Source organism: Pinus tabuliformis, chromosome 8, assembly GCF_031772625.1.
Source record: "Pinus tabuliformis cultivar Carrire ecotype Pingquan chromosome 8, CPIR1, whole genome shotgun sequence".
NCBI lineage: Eukaryota > Viridiplantae > Streptophyta > Pinopsida > Pinales > Pinaceae > Pinus > Pinus tabuliformis.
This window is the reverse complement of record NC_142294.1, coordinates 2,074,136,698-2,074,159,652: the sequence shown is the minus strand read 5'-3', so window position 1 is coordinate 2,074,159,652 and position 22,955 is coordinate 2,074,136,698. Positions and strand designations below refer to the sequence as shown.

General features: G+C 41.1%; 1 protein-coding gene across 4 annotated transcripts in view; it reads left to right on the top strand.

Moving 5' to 3' along the window:
• Window positions 1–22,955, top strand: part of LOC149244803 (uncharacterized) — a 202,111-nt gene that overhangs the window by 135,938 nt on the left and 43,218 nt on the right. For 3 of the 4 annotated variants that reach the window (XM_089375015.1, XM_089375017.1, XM_089375014.1), the window contains exons 7-8: window positions 4,305–4,448; window positions 4,528–4,614. In XM_089375015.1, coding sequence (XP_089231141.1) covers window positions 4,305–4,448; window positions 4,528–4,614 — 231 coding nt within the window. The remainder of the gene's footprint in view (window positions 1–4,304; window positions 4,449–4,527; window positions 4,615–22,955) is intronic. The other variant, XM_089375016.1, reaches the window with a different exon arrangement.

The window sequence follows — 22,955 nt, the reverse complement described above, 5'->3', positions numbered from 1 at the left end:
TCCTACAGGAGAACAGGTGGCAGACATCCTCACCAAGGCTCTAGGAAGAACAAAGTTTGTTTATTTCAGGGAGAAGATGGGGATGGTAAAGAATCCATTTTAGTAGCAGAAATGGATAAGTGTCAGGAGTTGCAGTGCAACAGTTAGCAGTGGCAGTGCTATGGGCAGCATGATGCAACATGTTGAGAGGGAGCTGCAGTACAGGTGCGACAGTGGCAGTGGTAGTGTCATGGGCAGTAATACAAGAAGCAACAATGCAGGGGATGTGAGGCAGCAGGCCAAGCATCAACATAGGTACCGATGCAGAAGATCAGTGTGATGTTTCTATAGTGAAACATTGCTAGAGCACATTCCTCGCTAAGAGGGAGTGTTGATTTTTGGTAGCATCAGATGTGCTCTAGCCTTGAAATTTGGAGGAGAGGCTAAGGCACATGAGATCTCCAAGACCTAGAAATCGTTTTGAGAAATTCCACCCGGATGAGGAGTTATTAAAATAATTAATATTTTTAATGGGTTCCTAAGTCTAAACTTAGGAAAATAAAAATATTAATGGGTATTAATAAAGATAAGGGTGAGAAGCTTCTAAGAGACGAGGATCAAGTCTGTTTTAATCTTAGCTGTTGGTTAGGGACTTAATCTCGACTGTTGATTCGTCAACAGGAAAAGGATAAGAGAAGACTTGAGGATCATTTGGAGACACACCGACAAATACTCAGTATCTCAAAGAAACTCGATTCTCAAGTAGAGGAGATTGATTTCAAAGGGAGAGTTGCATGGTGGAGGAAGAGTAGGGCATCAACAGTAGGCAGTGACTGAGGAGGAGGTGATGTAGGGACAGTGGGAGACAATGCAGAGAGAGCTCACGCAGGCTGACGCAGAGCCACTTAGAGCCACACTGGCCACACAGAGTGACACAGATGTGACGCAGGAGTGGGAGCAGGGTCTCCAAAGTGTCGGAAGGTCTCAAAGGGAAAGTCTTAGGTGTTTTCTTTCAATTTCTCTGTAAAATCATTCTTGTAAAAAGCAATTGTTGCTGAAGATTAATAAAGCCCTCATCTGCTGCACCAGTTTTCCCACATGGGACTTTTCTAGGGACAGTTGTTCAAAAATAACTGTGTTGATGTGATTGGTTCTTGTGCGTGTATTTTTTCTCTGGGTAATTGTGTGATAACTGCAGTAGAATTTATTTTAATATTTGCTAAAGGGATTTCATAAATAACTTGTTGTGAATAATAAGTAGGTGAAATAAATAAGTTGTTGCAGTAGTAGAATTTTAGTTTAGGAATTTTCACACGATTAACTCCCTCTTAATCCCAACTTGTTTGCAGAAAGCGTGAAGCTCTTTCAAGGTGTATTCTCCTCCATTGTCAGATCTTAGTATCTTGATCCTTTTACTTGTCATGGATTGACCAACATTCTTAATATTGTAGAGATTTACTAGGGCACCATACATCTTCTTGAAGGTGTCATGCTTTGCGATGTAGGGGATGAGATGATCTCTAATGGAGTCTACTATTAGACTCATGGCAATAATGTCATCCTCCTTGAAATTCTCTTTTCCAGTTGCTTCATTTGGTTCAACGGTCTTCCCTGTCACAATATCCAACACTTTGTTCTTGGCAAGAATAAGATTTGTTCTAACTTTCCAAGCTCTAATGTTTGATGCTCGCTCTAACGTGTTTTCGGATTTCATGGAGGAAGCTATAGATGCCAATGTACAAGGACTTTAATAAAAAGCTCTCTCTAGGGTTTCTGCAAAAGTGATCTTCAATGTTCCTCGTTCCTTCACCAAAGCTTCGATACCATGTTGATTTTCTAGTGCAATTAGGGTCACACAATATTTTTGAAATTCTGATAATTACTTTTGATATAGATACTCTTTTAACTTATACCAATATATCATTCAACAATTATACTTTAGAAATTCAACAATAACAAAAAATAGAACAATAGAGATCACAATGCACAAAAGAGAGACAAGATTTACCTTGCGAAAACCCACTATGGGGAAAAACCCAACAACATTTTCAATAGAGAAAGTCTTCTTGTTCAATGAGAGACACACCTAGACCTTTTGTCAAACCTGGTCTTCTCCAAGTCAAGTCACCCAAAACTGATCTTGTACTTTGCTCTTGATCCCGCACTTCCAGAATTCTAGCCCTCTTGAAATAGCCAGTTGCCCATAATTTCGGTCTTGCAGCAGTTGCTCTAGCAACTCTGAAAATTTCGCCCCCCTGTAGTAGTTGCCTCAGAAACTGCATATGATAAAGAGAGAGATTCCTTCACAAGCGTGAGTTGCTAGAGAGAGATAGGAGAGATAAAATTTGGCCTTCTTCTTCATCCTTTTTTAACCTTGTCCTTCGCTCACTTGCCCAAAAACAGTCTTGGGAGAGGAATGCGAGTTGCCCAAATGAGGAACTCGAGTTGCCTTTATATAGTGGTCTTTCTAGGGTGAATGGACGTGTCTCTTGGCCAAGGCCAACTTGTCACTTTTGGAGCAAAAAAATTCATTTCAAAAATTCAATTATACATCTTTTAAAAGTCGCAATGGGACTCTGACTTGAAATAAATCTTCCTTTGACTCAAACATTTATAAATATGCTTTACAATGATATATATAATTACATTAAGTGCCTAAAAGTACATTATGAAGACCGACCATAGTTGCATATTCAACAATACCAGCTAATGGTGAACTTGTAAACTGCCCTCAAGAAATTATGGCTGCCCGGAAACTCAAATGCTAAACTAGAATCAGCCCCAAGACAAACTCTGTCTCCTTGGAGTGCTCTCAACGCTCTTCCTGCTCACGGCCTCTCTGTCAATTGTACAACCTGCGCACCTGTCAAATCGGCCCAAGAAACTAACTGGACCTCCACAACAAATTGGCCCCTTAGCTTGGTTCTTCTCTTCTTGCTCCACTCCCCTTGAATTTCTCCGGAAATTTCCCATAGCAATTCCTAAATCTTTGTTTTTCAACTAGAGTTTCTCGCCCCCCGTCTTGAGAAAATCACTCCCAAAGTGCATAATGGTGTCTTCACCTTTCCATTAGATTCACTTTATCATTTCATCAAGCAAATAATCTGTAACTCTAATCTTGAAGGCCGGGATTAAATCGTATGTGTCTCTTGAGATCAATGGCTGAAATTAAATCAAAGTCGCTTAAATAATTTTATTATTTATCCTTTGAACTTTTGCTTAATAATCCACAGTAATTATTACTCTAATTATTGTACTTTTCCTAAGGTTAACCTTAGGAGAGGTATAAAAAAGTCACTTACTCCACCAAGCAAGCATCTAAAGAGGCAATCAAACTTCTTCTACATACTAAGACACCAAGCCAATGTAGAAGACCTTCCATAGCTATAAAACATCAACAAATTGGAGGCCTAGCAAACAAGGATTTATATTGCACTACATTATTAGTACAGTCAAACACAAGGTGAAAAGCATATAGAAAAAGCTCAGCAGATGGAGAATAAAATACATCACCTCTGCCATAAGCATACCTATAGCCCTAGCACCCTCAAGGTGCATGGTCCTAAATTCAAATATCCTATGAGTCATCCTGCACCTTTGTTGGAATGATAAATACCTTGGGACAGATCACTTGCTCATAGGTGGAAGAAAGAACCCTGTCACTGGATGTCGAACAACAAAGATCACTCTCTAACATAATAGTATTGTTACCCATTTTTTTATCCACACAAATCACGTTATCTAATTCCCAATTGGGAAAATAAACATTGAACATTTTTTGGATTCACAATTCAGTCTGACCAACTGATTAGGACAAATTGAAATGGTGGTGTAAGATAAATCCATCTGCAAAGTGCCACCTAAATTGGCTACCTAGCAACTAGAAAGAAGCATGCCCCATGTCTCAGGCACCTCAGCTTTTATCACATCCATGCATATGATTATTTCAGAGAACACAGCAAATCAAACTTCCAAATCCTTGATCAAGCCCCACACGACAACCTTCCTACTGTCCATTGCTTGGACATTTTAACATGGCCTTGTGACAGTATACTTAGACACATTGTCTGATTACTATGGTTGATAGGTCATGCCTTTGAGTTAAGATGTGCTACTTCACTACTTGTTATATATATATATATATATATCACCACAAATAATATTTTCAGAATAAATAATTCACAATGTTTTTGTAAATAAAGGGAAAATTTTAATCTTTTTCAGAACTTTTCGTTGTTTTTAAGTACTTTCAGTCAAAAAGTGCATAATTTAGGTTTTTGGTGTCTCATTATAAGCATGGTCATTCGTATTTCCTTGTTTGCCAGAACCAAGCAAAGAAGGTGTATATGCTAGCAGAATTGACACCTTCAAAAGAGATAACTGGAGGTGCATGGTACACAGGCCAAAACTTTGATACGGAGTTCACTAACATTGTTAAGCAACAGTGTTTGCAGTTCGTCTTGCAGCAGGTTTGTTGGATAAATATTTCTCTGAATTTGAGTCCAGTTCTTATTCTTTCTAACACTATTTCATTTCTTCTTGGGCTAGGGTGTAGCCACTATTGAGAGTGTTGCTGATTTTGTGAGAAAATCAGGGATATCAAAGGTGGAATTGAAGGTTGAAGAGCTCAAGCAAGTATGCAACAAAATATTCCTTCTCTTTTGTTGGTATACTTGTGTTTGTTATATCTGGGAATGTATTTTTAACTTGTATGTTTGTAGACAGTGACAGGTGCCATTTTTCTCATTTTACTTTCTGTTTTTGCCCATTAGTAAAATTGAGTGGGTCATATTACACTTCAAAGTTCACAATGGGGGAGCAAAACACCACAAGGTGTTGGATGGTGTTAGTCATTTTGGGATTTAAAATTTTTATTTTTCAGCTATAAATACCACCCATAAGTGTTTTGCTTATGCTCGAAGTTAAAAAAATGCATGTACAATTCTATTGAGACACAAAACAAGTAAAAGAATTAGCTCAAGCACATGTATGTCCAAATTTAGAACAAGTAAGAGATAGAATTAGGAACGAGGTATGCTTAAAAGGGATGCCAATAAGTTCACTCCTGTGCTTCTTCGGGATGTGTCCCTGGGCATGGGGATAGTGTCCACTGAGTTTAATTGATTACCAGTTACTCATGGATGTAGTTATTTATTTATTAATCTATTCATTTTTCACAGCTAATCTCATTCAGATTCTTTTTTGGAAAACCTGCATCATGCATGTGGTTTATGGTATATTGATGTTTCAGACGATGGATGTATGGTCCATCATCCGGACTGGATGATTAAGGAAAATAATAAATTAAACCAACTGCTGGCAGTTCCTCTGGACTTGGGAGAAATGATAATTCAGATTTTCAAGCCAAGGAATGAAAATCCCTTGCAGTCAAAAGCAGAGTTGCAAACATCCCGATTTTATCGGGAAAAAAATCGCGAAATCGCATTCTTTTGGCATAGCCGATGTTTGCCGATTTTTACCGATATTTGTCGGTATCTTAATTTTGCCTATGTTTGGCGATTTTTACTGATATCTTCTCGATTTTTATGATTTTTTGGTTCTCTGGACCCTTGCCAATATTACCTGATGCTAATATTTACAACATTGGTCAGAAGAAATAAGCACCATGGCATCAAACAACTTTCCTGTTAGATAAAAAACGCCAAGGTTGGGAAAGTACTGGTCGAAAATAGGGAATAAGTAGCATATTCTATGGTTTGTCAATTTGATATATTTCATTAAGATAGAGGGCCCGTTTAAAATTTAACTTCAAGAGAACATACTAGAGAGTGAAATTTAAGTTACAATGTATCTGGCATTGTAGATTTACAAATGTACACAGAACAGATTATGTATGAATAGGGGCTAAGAAGCTGATTGGAATATTCAATGTCACGGAAGCATATGAATAATGAGACATTGGCATCTTCATTCTGTAGAGGGTAGAGGGCTTGCAGAAAGGCCCTGTTGATTGTGTGATGTTAGAAACCTCAATTTGTCCACTACCTAGCTGTTTCATGGAGATCCCTTCACCAATGTTGTGTTGCTCTTGCTGTCCACAGCAAAGGTCATCCCAATAAAGCAGCAGAGGCTATAGCAGCTTGCAGCGGGTTCCATTAGCATGTCTAAAATGTCTGTTAGAATATTCATCTTTGCAATTCCAATGATTAGATAATGAGGGCCCTAATGGTCTTTGTGTAACTTTAATTTGCATCCAAACATGCATTCAAGAACGCAAAAATGTCCAACATTACCATCTTCATCCACGTATTCTGTGGTCCTCCAGGTTACTTTGTCGAGACAACAAGATTCCTTCCAACACAAGCCTTAGACTAGCTCTTCCAGTTCCTCCATTCAGTCATATATCTGGAGCTTTTTTTTTACAGACTCAGATTGTGAAAATTCCTACACTCAAGGAACCCCTACTGCAGCAAAACTGAATTTACTTCACCTACTTGATTTTAATATACATTATCAAGTTATTTTCTGAAAAATACTGAAGTAAATTACTTCTGCAGCCTACACCAATTTAATTTGATTACATGAAACAAGAAACTGAGCAAAGAACAAGATACATAGGACACCATTATTTTTGGACAAAATAGTCCCCAGAAAAACCCAATGCGGGAAAACCAGTGCAACAACTCTGAGGGTTTTATATTATTAAGCAGTAGTTCTGAATACAATGCTGGATGCCCTCCTGACAATCCAGTTACAGAGAAAATTATAATGGCAGAAAACCAATGTGGAAAAAGTCGAAGTCGGGATTAATTTGGCAAGGGTCCAAAAGTTGAAAAACTCGTCGAAGTCGGGAGTTTTTTGAAAAAGTTGGCAAAAAGTCGGAAAAATTAAAAAAACACAAAATTATTCATTTTATTTTTATTTTTTTTAACATCTAGAGTATCCACAACATCAAATAAATGCATTTCCACATAAACATGTAAAGAAAGCTAATATATAATATGTATATGAAGTCTAGTGCTACATCACATATCAAAATAGTGAATCAACTCCTGAATTTTGAGTCCTGTCTGAGTCTCAACTCTCAAGAGTCAAAATATCAACAAAAAATATAATAAATGTATATCATGAGTCATCTAAAAGTCATCAAGTAATCAGTCACTGAGATCCTCTTCCCCTTTTAATTTTTGTTTCCGCTAATTGTATTAAGAAATAAGTCATGCATTTATTTAGTAGATTGTAATCTGCTTGGGTAATAAGGTGTCAGGTGGTAGGTTCAATGAAAATTAACAGTGAGTATCACAGTAGATGTGAAAATTAACGCTTGGTGACTCCACGCTGCTTATTTTCTGAGAAAACAATAGATGTGAGATTACTAACCTAGCCTTGGCATCTATTATGCAAAAACTCTTGGAGGTAAAATCCACTTCTGATGCATAACCTTTCACCACATTTATAGGGAGTTCACCACTAAAGAAGATTCCCTTCAAAACGTGCTCTCATTGCAGGAAGGATCTTTGCAGTCACAAGATTTCACAGGTACTTTGTTCCTGCCTGAAAAATGGGTTCTTTTTTGAGGCACTGGTTTTGTTTTTTTTGGACAGGTTGTCGCTGTTTGATCTTCATGACCTCCTCTTTGTTGTTTCTTCTGGAAGCATTCAACAACTGTAACAATGTTTTTGATGGTGTGGGGTTCTTTCTACGGAAGACTGTTTTATGCCTGTCCTTTTGATACTTTTGTAATCTTTTGAAGGGGTAGTGGCTGTTAGAGTTTGGATCACTGAAAGCCTAGAGGCTTAGCCAATGTATACTTTGCTTTCTAACTAGAAATATGAAGTATAAAGATTTGTTTTTCCTTGGAAAACAAAAACATATGTTAACCTCAAAACTAATAGATTACAAATGAGACTGCTATGCTCGCAAGAAGTATGACAAACAATACAATGCAATAACTTGAAAATGCATGGATGGAAGCTTCAATTTATAGTTTTTTCACCTTTGCGGCCTCTTTATCCGTGCCCTGCGAAGGGAGGCAGAGTTTTTGGGTCGACTCCCGATTAAATCGGGAGTATAAGGAAAAAATCGTGATTTTTTCCTTTGTGAAAAAGTTGCCAAAAAGTCGGGGGATTAAATCGTTTAGTTCAAAAAATCACGTTTTTAGGATTAAATCGCGATTTTTTGCAGACTTTCTCCACACTGCAGAAAACTGAGTGAGATTACCTCACTTCACCCAGCAGTTTCCGGCAACAGAATTGGCTAACCCCGACTATCTCTGCGTTGGCTTTGCGTTAGCCTTACAGGCTCTGTGTCAGCCCTGCACTGTCTCTTCTACCTCCTGGAGCTTCTGCTTCAACCTTTCCGAGATGTTCCGACAGATCCTCAACAGTTCTGGATTTTTGCGTGAGGGCAGCGTCTCCTCTGCGCTGGCTCTCCTTGGTTCAGCGTAAGGCCTGCGTGGGCCCAGATTGGCTCAGAGTCAGTCCCTCTAGTGTTGAAGAAAAGGGTAACTAGGATCGGTATTTGTCAATGTAATTTTGATCGTTGTACTTGTCAAGAAAAAGAATTATTATTTTTATAAATTATATAAATGAGTTTCTTGCTCATTCTATAGGTCTAGGAAAGTCAAAGAGTCAAAATTATATTGAAGAACTCTTCTTGAGCATTTATGTAATGAACATGAGTCAACCTAGTGTCAAGCAACCCTCCAAGACAATCACCATCGTTCAAAGAAGAAGCCTGCAAACAAAGCGATGAAAAGACATCATGTCGGCTTGCAAAAATATATATTAAGTAACTAAAAGATGACATGTCGGTTCACTTGGATAAGTCGGCACAAACTGGAGACATAACCACTATATATACCTAGCTGGGTATCTGCAAAAGGCACAGGAAAAATATCAGATTCTCTTTGTAATTTTCGGATGGTACAATGAGGACAAAATCTCGGACCTGTCTGAAATAATTCGGAAGTCTTCTATAAGATCTCGGATGGCTCATGGAGTACAGAATCTCGGACTAGCCTTACAACTTCAGATGAGGAGCAATAACCTCGAATCTCTCTGAAACCTCGGGTAATTACAGTTACACAGAGCTCAGATTCATCTAATGATTCTCGAAGGAAACTACAGTGGTTCAAGACCTCGGTCAAAGAGCAATGGTTCAATGCTAATGTGAGTACAACAGTGCTAAGGGTAAAGCCTCTCAATGATCACAACCTTGGCATAATAAACACACACACTAATAATAAGAAGAAGATCAAGCTAAGATAATTTGTAAAAGCACTTCACAAATTGTTATCAAGTCTAGAAGAATCTCACTAATGCTAACTGCCCTAGATTCTTCAACTTGAGATCAGAGCTAACGTGTTGAAGTCAAAGGAAGGGAGTAAAGAGAGACATCAAAGCAAGGTTTAAGGGTTGAAGGAAGGAGTTTGTGGAAATTTCTAAGTCTGACACATCAGAAATCCTTACTGCATTATCTGGTTTATTATCTCCTACTTGTTCTTTCCATTAACAAGTTATTTATAAATATAAATACCGAAATAAACACAAATGCAACCTTCACACATATGCAAATCAACAACTGAAATAACTGAGACAATCACCCAAGGGAAACCGTTATTTTGGACAATCGTCCCCAGAAAAACCCATTGCGGCAAAATCGGTGCAGCAGATATGAGGGTTTTATTATTATGCAGCTTTTGAATACAACTAGGGTTCTAGAAATGGCTCACCCTTCAGAGATTTTCCTTGGCAAAAGTACCTCTCCTCGGAGACAGATATTGCGGTTGATCAACAACCGAATGATTGATCCCACAACAACTTAGATAGTTCCTTAGCTGGACAGGGAAAGCTGCTCCAAGCTTCCTTCTGAAACTACATCACCCTCCAAGGACTGCATCACCCTCTACGGTTTTTCATCTGCCTCTCAGCTCCTAGTCTTCCCCACGAAAATTCCTCAACGCTGCCTCTTCAGCCCAGCATTAACTCTCTGCGCTGCCAACATCAGCCTCTGTGTCAGCCTTTTGGCCCTTTGTGTCAGCCTCTTGGCCATCTGCGTCACTTGTGCTGGCCTCCTCAGCCTCTGCGTCAACCTTCCAAGGCTCTGCGTTGTCTCTCCGACACTTTCTCTACCTCTCTGATATGTATTCTTGGCCTTCTCCCGAATTGCCCCTCGCAGCAATAAATCACTAACTCGATTTCTCAACAAACCCTGCCCTAGAAAATCAAATTCTTGATCAACTTGGTGTGTCTCCAACTGACCCTCAAGCTTCCTCTTATACTTTTCCTGTTGACGATTCAACGACCGAGATTAATGTAGAAATTTTTGTTTTCCCACCCCGGTTTTCAGTTTCACCTTATTTCTTCCATGTAGTTAAATGCCCTTTCCCATAACCATACATTTAACAAGCTAAAAAAATAAATATTGCTGAAAACACAAATTCTGGAAATTTTACAGAATGCTGGAAATTGCAGAAATAAAAATCAGCAGTAATAAACAGCCATTAAAACACATTTAAACACTGAGATTTTTGGTCAACTTGACCCTGGAAAAACCCCCTACAACTCTTGGGGAAAACCAGTTCGAGAGCTCTTCTTTATTTCTGAAAATTGCCTTTTTACAGTGAGAAATATTCAGCAAAAAATCAACAAGCAAATTTACAACTTATCTCTTTTCCCGTGCCTCACAGCAAACTGGAAATTACAGCAAACAGGACAGCAATAAATGTTGTACGGCCTCCTCGATTTTTGTGCCCACTTTCATCATTATATGTTGCTGTACGGGCCTCATTTTGCATGCAGAAAAACTAGCAAACTGCTCCTCGATTTTTGTGCAAACCACTCGAAAATCGTGCCAAAATCTGCCTTTCACTGTGTGCTGAATCAGCTGTACAAATCTGCTCAACTGCTGCCTTGGAATGTGTGCCAAGCTGCTGTCTCCTTCTCCTCCCTGTCCAGAAATCTCCCTTGCTCTCTTTCTCCCAATCTGCTCATGAAAGAATGAATGACCTTTTCCTCCTTTAATCTAACCCCAAGTGACTTTTGGGTGATCCCTAAATCCAATGGCTGAAATAGATTGAGATCTAAGGCTGAGATTAAATGCTCATTTAAATCTCACTTTTTATTTTTTAATTCACCTCACTTTAATAAAGATCCACTTAGTCATTTATTTCCAAAGTCACTTTTCCTTTCTAATTTTTCATTGACTTTATAAAAGTCACTTTAAAATTAGACTTAGTAACTTTATCACTTAAAGTCACTTTTAAATTAGATTTAACTTTATAAAAATTATAAATTTACTTTAGGAGAAAAATTAAATTCTTTTGGACACTTTTCCCTAGGCCAAAGATCAAAGCCTTAAGGAACCACCTGTCCTCCGGTACCAAATTTCAACACTCCCTCTTACCGAGGAAGGTGTTCCTCACCACACCCATCTTGTCTCTGAAGTAGACATGCTTGCCCCGTGGTAAGGCTTTGGTAGAAAGATCTGCAACCTGCTCATCAGTGGAAATATACTCAAGCTTCACAGCTCGCTTCTGAACATAGTCTCTGATGAAATGATATCTGATCCCGATATGCTTTGACCTGTCATGAAATACTGGATTCTCCGTGAGTTTAATGCAACTCTGATTATCACAATAAATCAGTGAAGGTCTCAACGGCTGACCAAATAAGCCAAACAACATCTTGCGAAGCCAGATAGCCTCACAACTAGCTAGACTGGTTGCCATATACTCTGCTTCCGCTAAACTTAGTGCTACTAGTACTGACTGCTGCTTCTGGCTGAACCATGACACTACTGCTGAACCCAACCCAAAACAACACCCTGAAGTGCTCTTCCTATCAGAAGCACAACCTGCCCAATCAGAATCAGTGTATCCTGCCAATCTCACTCCATCTCCCTGCCTGTAGTCCAGACCATAATCCACTGTCCCCTGCAAGTATCGCAAAATGTGTTTTGCAGCCACCCAGTGAAGCTTTCTAGGCTCACACATAAACTGACTCATCGTGTTGACTGCAAAACAGATATCTGGTCTAGTGTTGAGCAAATACATCAAGGAACCAATCAACTGCTTGTACAATGTGGGATCCACCAACTCGAAATCCGAAGCATGAAGCTTCTTCCAGTTGGTGATCATCGGTGTCGACATGGGTCTACAATCCTCCATGTGGAATCTGCTAAGGATGTCCACAATATACTTCCCCTGCCCCAGGAAGAAATGCCCCTCCTCCTGCCACACCTCCAAGCCCAAAAAGTAATGCATCAAGCCGATGTCCTTCATCTCAAACTCCGTCGCAAGATCTCTCTTGCAGTGCTCTATGAGTCTCTCTGCACCTGTAATGACCAAGTCATCCACATACAACACCAGAATGAGAGGCTCCTCACCAATCACAATAAAGTAAAGGTTCGGATTTGCCTCACTCTTTGTGAAACCTATCCCCTGCAAGTATGTATCTATCCTGGAGTACCAAGCTCTGGGAGCTTGCTTCAGGCCATAAAGGGCCTTCTTCAGTCTGCACACATGGGACTCCTTCCCATGCACCGCAAAGCCTTGTGGCTGCTCAATGTACACCTCCTCCTGTATGAAGCCATTGAGAAATGCGGTCTTCACATCCATCTGGTGGATCTTCCAACCCATCTCTGCTGCTATCGATATAATGGAGCGGATCGAAGTATATCAAGCCACGGGAGCAAAGGTCTCCTCATAATCAACTCCCTCTACCTGGGAGAACCCTCTAGCCACAAACCTTGCTTTGAATTTCTCAATGCTGGCATCTGCAGCATGCTTTACCTTGTAAAGCCATCTGGAAGTAACCACGGATTTGCCCTCAGACCTCGGCACCACCTCCCAAACATCATTCTTCATGATAGAAGAATACTCCTCCTGCATGGCCTCTCTCCAGACCTGCTGGCTCGCTGCCTCCTCATAGCTAGAAGGCTCAGAGTCAAGGATGCTGGTAACCATCGCCATATAGCTACAAAACCTCTCAGGTGGTCTACTCTCTCTGACCGGCCTCTTCGGCTCAGCAACAATTGTGGCATCTCTCAAGGTGTCCTGAAGCCACTTGAGCTTTCTCTTCCCTGAGCATGCTTCTCCCATAGGAGAATGAAAATCCTCCTCCTCATCACCATCAGTAGCCTGAACTCCTGACTGTCTGTCTGCTGTCCTCCTGCCTGCACCTGAACTTGTAGAAGCTGAGGTATCGTGTGAATTGTCCATCAATGGACTCCCTAGTGAACTGCTCTGCATGCTGCCCGAAGCACCACCCCTCTGGCTCGGTGAGCCACTGCTTACTGACGGACCTGACATCCTCATAGATGTACCTCCTGATCCTCCTGATCCCTGCCCATTGGATCCCTACGACTGACTCAACTGTTGCTGAGGGTCTGGCTGATCCAGATACTCTAACTCCCATGACCTCCTAAAGGCCCTATCCTCCTCGAACTTCACATCCCGTCTGACAACAACTCTCCTCTGTGCAAGAATGTAAATCCGAAAGGCCTTTGAGGTCTCACTGTAGCCCACAAAGATACCCTTCTCTACGGTGAGCTCTAGTTTGGTCCTCTTCTCCTTGGGTATATAGGAGTATGTAATGCATCCAAAGATATGAAGAAGACCAATATCAGGCTTCTTCCTAGAGAAGGCCTCCTCCGGAGTCATGTGCCCCAAGGCACGATGCAGACTCCTGTTCTGCAAGTAAACAACTGTGTTGCAGGCCTCTGCCCACAAGAACAATGGCAACCCCCGATCATGTAACATGGCTTTGGCAGCCCCTATGATGGATCTGTTCTTCCTCTCCACAACCCCGTTCTGCTGGGGTTTGTAAGGAACAGTGAACTCCCTCCTAATGCCTGCCTCTGCACAATAATCAACAAACTCTCCAAGGGTGTACTCTCCTCCATTGTCCGACCTCAGGGACTTGATCTTCCGACCTGTCTGTGTCTCCACAAGAGCTCTGAACTCCTGAAACCGCTTGAAGACCTCACTCTTGGTCTTCAAGAAATAAATCCAGGTCTTCCTGGAGTGACCATCAATGAATAAAACATAGTACTCATCCACTCAAGGAAACATGAGACATCCGACTGCTCACATCAGAATGAATCAAATCAAGTATCCCAGTCGCTCTGCTGTCATTGCTGGGAAAAGGGGATTTGGCAAACTTGCCCATTGCACAACCTCTGCAAGTATCAAAGTGATCAGTACTGAAATCTGGCACACCTGTAGTGATCTCCCGCAATGTCCTCAAGGCTCCATGATACATATGTCCCATCCTGCGGTGCCAAATCTCACACAGCTTAGAACTGCTAGCTCTGCTGTCGGTACTACTGCTTAATGCCAAAAGGGGCTGAAATGCAAACTTGTACACCTTTGCATGGCGTACACCTATCACTCTAGCTGAATCAGCTGGAGTGCCCCTGGGATACATCAACACCTGTCCTCCCCTGAACAGTATCTCATATCCTCTGTCCTCCAAAGCTGAGACGGATATGAGGTTCTTCATCATCCCTGGCACATAAAGAACATCTGACACTTTCAAGGGAGGTTTGGACTCCCTCTGAAATGTTAGTGTCCCCACCCCGACTGCTCTAACAACTCTGTCATCACCGAGTACTACCTCTATATCAGTGCCACTCTCTGAAAGCTCTGAGAAGTACTCACGGACTCCTGTCATGTGACATGAAGCCCCATTGTCCACATACCAGATACCTGAAGACGCTCTGCTAATCGAGGGAAAAGCATGCTCCCTCTGAACCTGTGTGGCAGGTGATCCTGCACTAAAGGACTCACACGTAGTGAACGCAAACTCCCGGTCAAAACGACCTGCAAAGTCCTCAATCTCTGCTGAAGCTGCCACGTCCTGGTTTTTCCCCTTCTTCTTCTTCTTCTCCGGACACACAATTGCATAGTGTCCCATCTTTTGACAATTCCAACACTTCACCTTGGAATAGTCTTTCTGTGTGTTCCCCTGTTTACCTTTATCTTTGCCTTTGCCCCAACCACTTCTTGTGGAAGCCTGCTTCTTCCCTTTGCCTTTCTTGCCTCCTGCCACCAGTGCTACATCCTCATCCTGCTCAACTGGCTTGGCTGCCCCAAGCTGACCTTTCCTGATCTCTGTCTGAATGCAATCATCCCAAAACCTCTCCCATGTGGGAAGGGTCTCACGTGCACAAACCCCATCAGCAAAGTTCAACCATGAACGGGGGAGGCCATTCACTGCAATCCGCACCAACTCAGTGGGTGGAATGGCCTCTTCAATCGCTGCCAACTCATCTCTCACATTAGTAATCTTTGTGAGATATTCAGCCGCACTATCATTACCCATCTTAATGTTTTTCAGCTTCTCCTTCAGGACCATCTTCCGGTTCTCATTGGTACTCTGGTAGAGATTGGACAATGCTGTCCACATCTCATGGGCATTGCTCTTTCCTTTCACATGAGGAATGCAATGGTCTTTGATTCCGTCTAGAATCAGCCTCTTACCCTTGTTGTTCTTTTTATTATAAGCTGTCAACTGAGTAGCTTCAGTAGGCACAACAACAGGGTTCTGTGTGGTGTGCACCATGATATCCCAGACTTCTGCCTACTCAAAGATACTCTGCATTCTCTTTTTCCAAACGTTGTAATTTGTATGCCCATCCAGCCTATCCTCCACCCTCAATCCCAATGACATCCTGCTGTCCTAAAATTGAAAAATAGCACTGGTGTGGTAAAGATAAAACTGTTGTTTATGAAAAAATCAGCTTGCTGGAATTTTCTGAGTAAAAAATCAGCAGCTGTAATTTTTCCTTTCGCTGTCCCAAACTGTCCTTCAGCACTCAAGCTCTGATACCATGTAGAAATTTTTGTTTTCCCACTCCGGTTTTCAGTTTCACCTTATTTCTCCCATGTAGTTAAATGCCCTTTTCCATAACCATACATTTAACAAGCTGAAAAAATAAATATTGCTGAAAACACAAATTCTGGAAATTTTACAGAATGCTGGAAATTGCAGAAATAAAAATCAGTAGTAATAAACAGCCATTAAAACACATTTAAACACTGAGATTTTTGGTCAATGTGACCTTGGAAAAACCCCCTACAACTCTTGGGGAAAACCAGTTTGAGAGCTCTTCTTTATTTCTGAAAATTGCCTTTTACAGTGAGAAATTTTCAGCAAAAAATCAGGAAGCAAATTTACAACTGATCTCTTTTCCCATGCTTCACAGCAAACTGGAAATTACAGCAAACAATATAGCAATAAATGCTGACGGTCTCCTCGATTTTCGTGCCCACTTTCAGCATTAAATGCTGCTGTATGGCCCTCGTTTTGCGTGCAGAAAACCAACAAACTGCTCCTCGATTTTTGTGCAAACCACTCGAAAATCGTGCCAAAATCTGCCTTTCACTGTGTGCTGAATCAGCTGTACAAATCTGTTCAACTGCTACCTTGGAATGTGTGCCAAGCTGCTGTCTCCTTCTCCTCCCTGTCCAGAAATCTCTCTTGCTCTCTTGCTCTCTTTCTCCCAATCTGCTAATGAAAGAATGAATGACCTTTTCCTCCTTTAATCTAACCCCAAGTGACTTTTGAGTGATCCAAGTGACTTTTGGGTGATTCCTAAATCCAATGGCTGAAATAGATTGAGATCTAATGCTGAGATTAAATGCTCATTTAAATCTCACTTTTTATTTTTTAATTCACCTCACTTTAATAAAGACCCACTTAGTCATTTATTTCCAAAGTCACTTTTCCTTTCTAATTTTTCATTGACTTTATAAAAGTCACTTTAAAATTAGACTTAGTAACTTTATGACTTAAAGTCACTTTTAAATTAGATTTAACTTTATAAAAATTATAAAGTTACTTTAGGAGAAAAATTAAATTCTTTTGGACACTTTTCCCTAGGCCAACGATCAAAGCCTTAAGGAACCACCTGTCCTCCGGTACCAAATTTCAACAATTAAGTCCCTAATCAACGACTAAGATTAGATCTGGCTTGATCCTCGCTATTTAGAACTTTCTCACCCATATTATATTAATACACACTAATATTTTAATTTTCCTAAGTTTAGACTTAGGGTCTCATTAAAAATATTAATTATTTTAATATCTCTCCATTCGGGTTGAATTTCCCCAAACGATTTCTGGGTCTTGGAGATCTCATGTACTTTAGCCTCTCCACCAATTTTCATGGCTAGAGCACATCTGATGCTACCAAAAATCAACACTCCCTCTTAGTGAGGAATGTGCTTAACACTCACCATAGAAACATCACATTGATCCTCCACATCGGTACTTGTGTTGATGCTTGGCATGTTGCCTTACATCCTTTGCATTGCTGCTTCCTGTACTGCTGCCCATGACACTACCACTACCACTGCTACATCTGTACTGCAGCTCCCTCTCAACATGCTGCATCATGCTGCCCATAGCACTGCCACTGCTAATTGCTGCACTGCAACTCAGTTACCGAGAAGTAAGTAACTGACTTCACCCAAACACTAACATCCTGGTTAGTTTTGAAGCCTCGTGATACTGAAGCTACCTCTGCTACTATCTTGTGCTCCCTCTGCTGCCACTGCGCTGCTGCAAACACCTCTGTGCCTCTCGCATTGCTGCAACCTCCATTGCGCTGCTACAGACTTCTGCACTTTAGCACTGCCTTGCCGCTCCATTACATCTTGCTCCACCTGACACCTGTCATCATGCTACTATCATTAAGGGCTCCCGTAGCCAGATGTGATCCAAGAGTTTGGGTACCTCAAGGGTCCCGCACCTAGTATGTAGTCCTCCTGACTACAAATCGATGTCTCCCCACCTCTTCTCTAGAGGCGGATGAGCACTCATGGCATAATCGTCATCAATCTCGATCTCTTTCTCCGCATTAGCTGGGGTTGCGTTTGAATCAAAAGCTTCTCCCTTGCCTTTCTTCCTGGGGCACTAAGATGAATAATGTCCCAACTCCCCATAGTTGAAGCACTTGACCTTGGAGATGTCCTTCTTCCTCTTTTGAACCCCCTGCTGTCCCGCAGATGTTAGAACCACATCCTCCTCCTCTTTCTTGACCCGAACTCCCTTACTACTACTCCCCGCCTTGGTCAACCTCCCGATCTCTTCCTCTCGAAGAGCTGCCCACATCTCCTCCCAACTAGGGAGAGTCACTCTGTCCAAGATGCTTTGGACAAATGTCTCCCAGTCTTCGAATGCAGTCTCTGTGCAACCTCTCTGGGCTTCTGAGTCACTCTTGCAGCCTCTGTGTGGATGACGCAGGCCCTTATAGCTCTACACAGTCTCTGTTGCTTCTGTGTGGCTTCCTCTAGTTCTGCGTCTGCCTTTTCGACGCTGATCTCCCGTCTCTTTGTTCCGTACTTGCTGCCTCCTGATTTCTCTCCAGACCACTTGTTCAATTTCTCAGCGAACCCCGCTCCAGAAATTGAACTGACTGGTCTCCCTCTGTGTGTTCTCCAATTGCCCCTCAAGCCTCCTCTTATACTTTTTCTGTTGACATCTCAACGACCGAGATTAAGTCCCTAATCAACGGCTAAGATTAGATCTGGCTTGATCCATGTCTTTTGGACCATTCTAACACAGATTCATATTAATACATATTAATATTTATTTTCCCTAAGTTTAGACTTAGGGACTCCATTAAAAATATTAATTATTTTAATGTCTCTTGATCTGTTTAGAATCTGCCCAAACCCTTTTTCAGTATTGGAGATCTCATGTGCCCCAACCTCTCCACCAAATTTCGTGGCTAGAGCACATCCGATGCTACCCCAAATCAACAGATCCTAGAAGGGGTCAAAGATCATGTCATACCACATATTACTGAGAAGAACACAGCAAGGGAGATGTGGTAGGACCTGACCACCTTATACCAGGGCTCTTCTGTGCAACGGAAGATGTTGTTGGAGAATTAACTAAGGTCATATCAGATGCAGAAAGGAGAGGAGATGTGGGAGGCCCTGACCACCTTATACCATGGCTCTTTCGTGCAGCGGAAGATGCTGTTGGAGAATCAGATAAGGTCATATCAAATGCAGAAAGAGTAGGACCCTTGAGGTACCCAAACTCTGCCCAAACTCTGATTGAAAGCTACTAGGAATGGAATGTGTGGGGAAGAAAGAGATCGTGAGATATGCAACCCTGATGAAGGAAATCAACATCCAAAAGATCAAGAAGACTTGACTAGGAAATCCCCTGGAAAGATATGAAGACTCTGATGGAAAAGATGAAGATCCTTGACAATGATTATCTTTGGGAGATGTGTCAACATGTATGTAGGATGCCGTTACCTACAAAAAGATGTCACGATGAATAGCCATCCTGTAAGGTATGATTTAATGTAATATGATGTTCTGATTTCTTGAATAATATCTGGATAAGTTCATGCAGGGCTCCTCAAACAAGAGTTGTAAATACAAGTACAACTAGCATTCATGTGGTGGATAAAAGAAGCATGATGAAGAAGTAGCCATATGACGAAGGTTCCATATATGAAGGCAACCACTTTCCGTGAAGAAAGGAATGACATGATGAACGAAGGAGGAAAGTGATCGATGGCTGTCGCCCTATAAGAAACTCAACTAAATTTCATGACATCAAAGAGAGAAGTTGATCAAGCAACTGAAGGACCCACAAAGAAAAATTTGCTAACATATAGAAGAGTCCCTAGCTAAGAGGGAGCTATGATAGGTCGCTAATCAAGAGGGAGTTTGAATTAAGATCACCCCTGATTACATAGGAGTGACAATTGTGTTTTTCCATGTCATGTGTCATGCACTAGACCAGGACTAACAACCATAAGTCTAGATGAAGGCCATGAATGGAAATGTAGACACATGATAGACACAATATTCTTGTCTTCACTTGGGAAGAAAGAATGGGAGGATTGGGTAATCATCTGGCATCCAATACTCTTTGATGATGTGTAGGGCATCCAAGATAAGAGTAGGCAAGAGGACCAATATTCTTTGAGGGCTGGGAACCCAAGATAAGAATAGTCCTAGAAGGTCATACTTAGTGAACACCCGACTGGGTATGTACCTTGACAGACAATGATGAAGGTGTCTATAAATCATTGGTCTCGCTAACATTGTAGCTCAAGGTGTCATTCAGAGATGGAGCTGTTATTCAAGGCCTTGCACTATGACAATGCTGATTGATATGATGCTATACAGATGGGATTACCAATCCCATTCTTCTTATGAGAAATTCTTCAGATTGAAAATAACCAAGTATCATTGTAAATAGCTCCCTAGTTAAGAGGGAGTGTTGCAGAAAAGTGTAACTAGGATCGGTATTTGTCAATGTAATTTTGATCTTTGTACTTGTTAGAAAAAGAATTATTATTTTTATAAATTATATGAATGAGTTTCTTGCTCATTCTATAGGTCTAGGGAAGTCATAGAGTCAAAATTATATTGAAGAGCTCTTCTTGAGCATTTATGTAATGAACATGAGTCAACCTAGTGTCAAGCAGACCTCCAAGACAAGCACCATCCTTCAAAGAAGAAGCTTGCAAACAAAGCGATGAAAAGACATCATGTTGGCTTGCAAAAATATATATTAAATAACTAAAAGATGACATGTCGGTTCACCTGGATAAGTCAACTCACACTGGAGAAATAACCACTATATATACCCAGCTGGGGTATTCGCAAAAGACACATGAAAAATGTCAGATTCTCTCTGTAATTTTAGGATGGTACAGTGAAGACAAAATCTTAGGATGGTACAGTGAGGACAAAATCTTAGACCTGTCTGAAATATTTCAAAAGTCTTCTATAGGAGCTCGGATGGCTCATGGAGTACAAAACCTCGAACTAGCCTTACAACTTCAGATGAGGAGCAGTAACCTCAGATCTCTCTGACACCTCGGGTAATTACAGTCACATAGAGCTCGGATTCACCCAATGATTCTCAGAGGAAATTACAGTGGTTCAAATTTCAGGGCCTCAGTCAAAGAGCAATGGTTCTATACTTCTATGAGTACAATAGTCCTATGGGTAAAGCCTCTCAATGATCATAGCCTTGGCATAATAAACAATCACATGAAGATCTTGGTGTAGTCAGAATACATAGTAATAGTTTTAGTATATATATATCTATCAAGGAACACTCTGTCTCGACATATCTCCAAAATTCATCTATGGTCTCAGTATAGCACACACTGTCTTAACATACTTCAAGATACAGTCACAAGCATGGCTATATCTTAAAGGAGACATAGCTATAAGATGATGATCTCAGTGAAGGAAGTAGCAATGGTGCAGACCTCAATGAAGGCGTAGCAATGGTGTTGCAGTAGTAATGAAGACTTCGGTGGTGCAACAGTGATGGTCTTAATGGAGCAACAATAATGATGATCTCAGCAGTGATAAGGAAGAGGAGTGGTGTCTTGGTCTTGGAGGGGCATAGAAGGTCAAGTGTCTTGGTCTTGGAGGGGCATAGAAGGTCAAGTGTCATGGTCTTGGTGTTCATCAATTGGAATCTTTATAAGAAGAATTACGTGCGGGTTTTCCTCTCCAAGAGGGAGAGGTTTTGGCCCTAACATAATGCCAACTTCTTGAGTTCTTGTCTCTTTGTTTTTGGTAGCAGTTTGATAAAGTAAACACACACTAATAATAAGAAGAAGATCAAGCTTAGATAATTTGTAAAAGCACTTCACAAATTGTTATCAAGTCCAGAAGAATCTCACTAATGTTAACTGCCCTAGGTTCTTCAACATCTAGGTGTTGCGGTGCCTCCACTAGTGGCTCTCTGCCTCTCTGCCCAATATTCTGGAACTATCCCTGCCCCTTTGCTGCAGAATGATCACTTAGTTCGAATTTCTCAGCTTCCTAGCCCCAAATATTTCGAACTCTAGATCAATTCGTTCTCTCGGTATGTTTCTAAATGAACCCCAAGCCTCCTCCTTATACTTTTCTCGTTGAGACTTCAATGGTCGAGATTAAGTCTCTAATCAATGACTACGATTAAAAACTTGACTTGATCCGCTTTTGTTGAATTGAGGCTTCTGTGATCCATATCAAGTTTAAGAGAAATTCTTCGGCGTAAATCACAAGATAAATCATTTGCCGACGCGTTTCGAACCAACTAGTGTGGTTCATCGTCAGGACAAGTTGAACCACACTAGTTGGTTCGAAACGCGTCAGCAAATGATTTATCTTGATCCGCTTTCTAGAACTTTCTCACCCATATTTTGATTAATACCCATTAGTACTTTAATTTTCCTATGTTTAGACTTAGAAACCCCATTAAAAATATTAATTATTTTAATAAAATACAATTTAGGTGGAATTTCACCAAATAGTTTCTGGATTCTTTAGAACTCATGTGCCTTAGCTACTCCACCAATTTTCATGGCTAGAGCACATCCGATGCTACCAAAAACTAACACTCCCTCTTAGCGAGGAATGTGCTCTAGCAAAAATGTCCAACTGCATGTTGCTCTGTCTCTGAAGCATCTCCTTTTCGCACTATTGCTGCGACCAACATTGTGTTGTTGCTGCCACTGTGTTGCTGCCCATGACATTGCCACTGCCACCATTGCATCTGTATTACAACTCCATCTCAAATGCTGCATCTGCTATGCTGCTAGCACTGCCACTGCTAACACTGGATTCGTACTGCAACTCAGTTGCTGAGAGAAACAACTGAAAAACACCCAAAATTATTGAACTAACTGTCTTCAGCATAATACCACATGAATGTTTAAATTTGAATGCTACTAGTCTCTGACCCTTTGAATATTCTGCGTTGCTGTTGACTTCTGCACCGTGCCATCTACATTGCTACCAACCTTGCTCTACGCCGATCAGTCTCTGGTCTTAGGCTACTGCATCTACCTCTCCAACCAACCCATTGCATCATCTGACACTAAGTCCATCTTGCTACTGCTGAATCTCAGGCTCCCATAGGAAAGGAATTGATCCAAGAGGTGGGTTCCTCAAGGGTCCTATCCACATGTAGTCATCCCGACTACAGTTCTATATCGCCCCATTTCCCTCCTGGAGATGCGTGGGCACT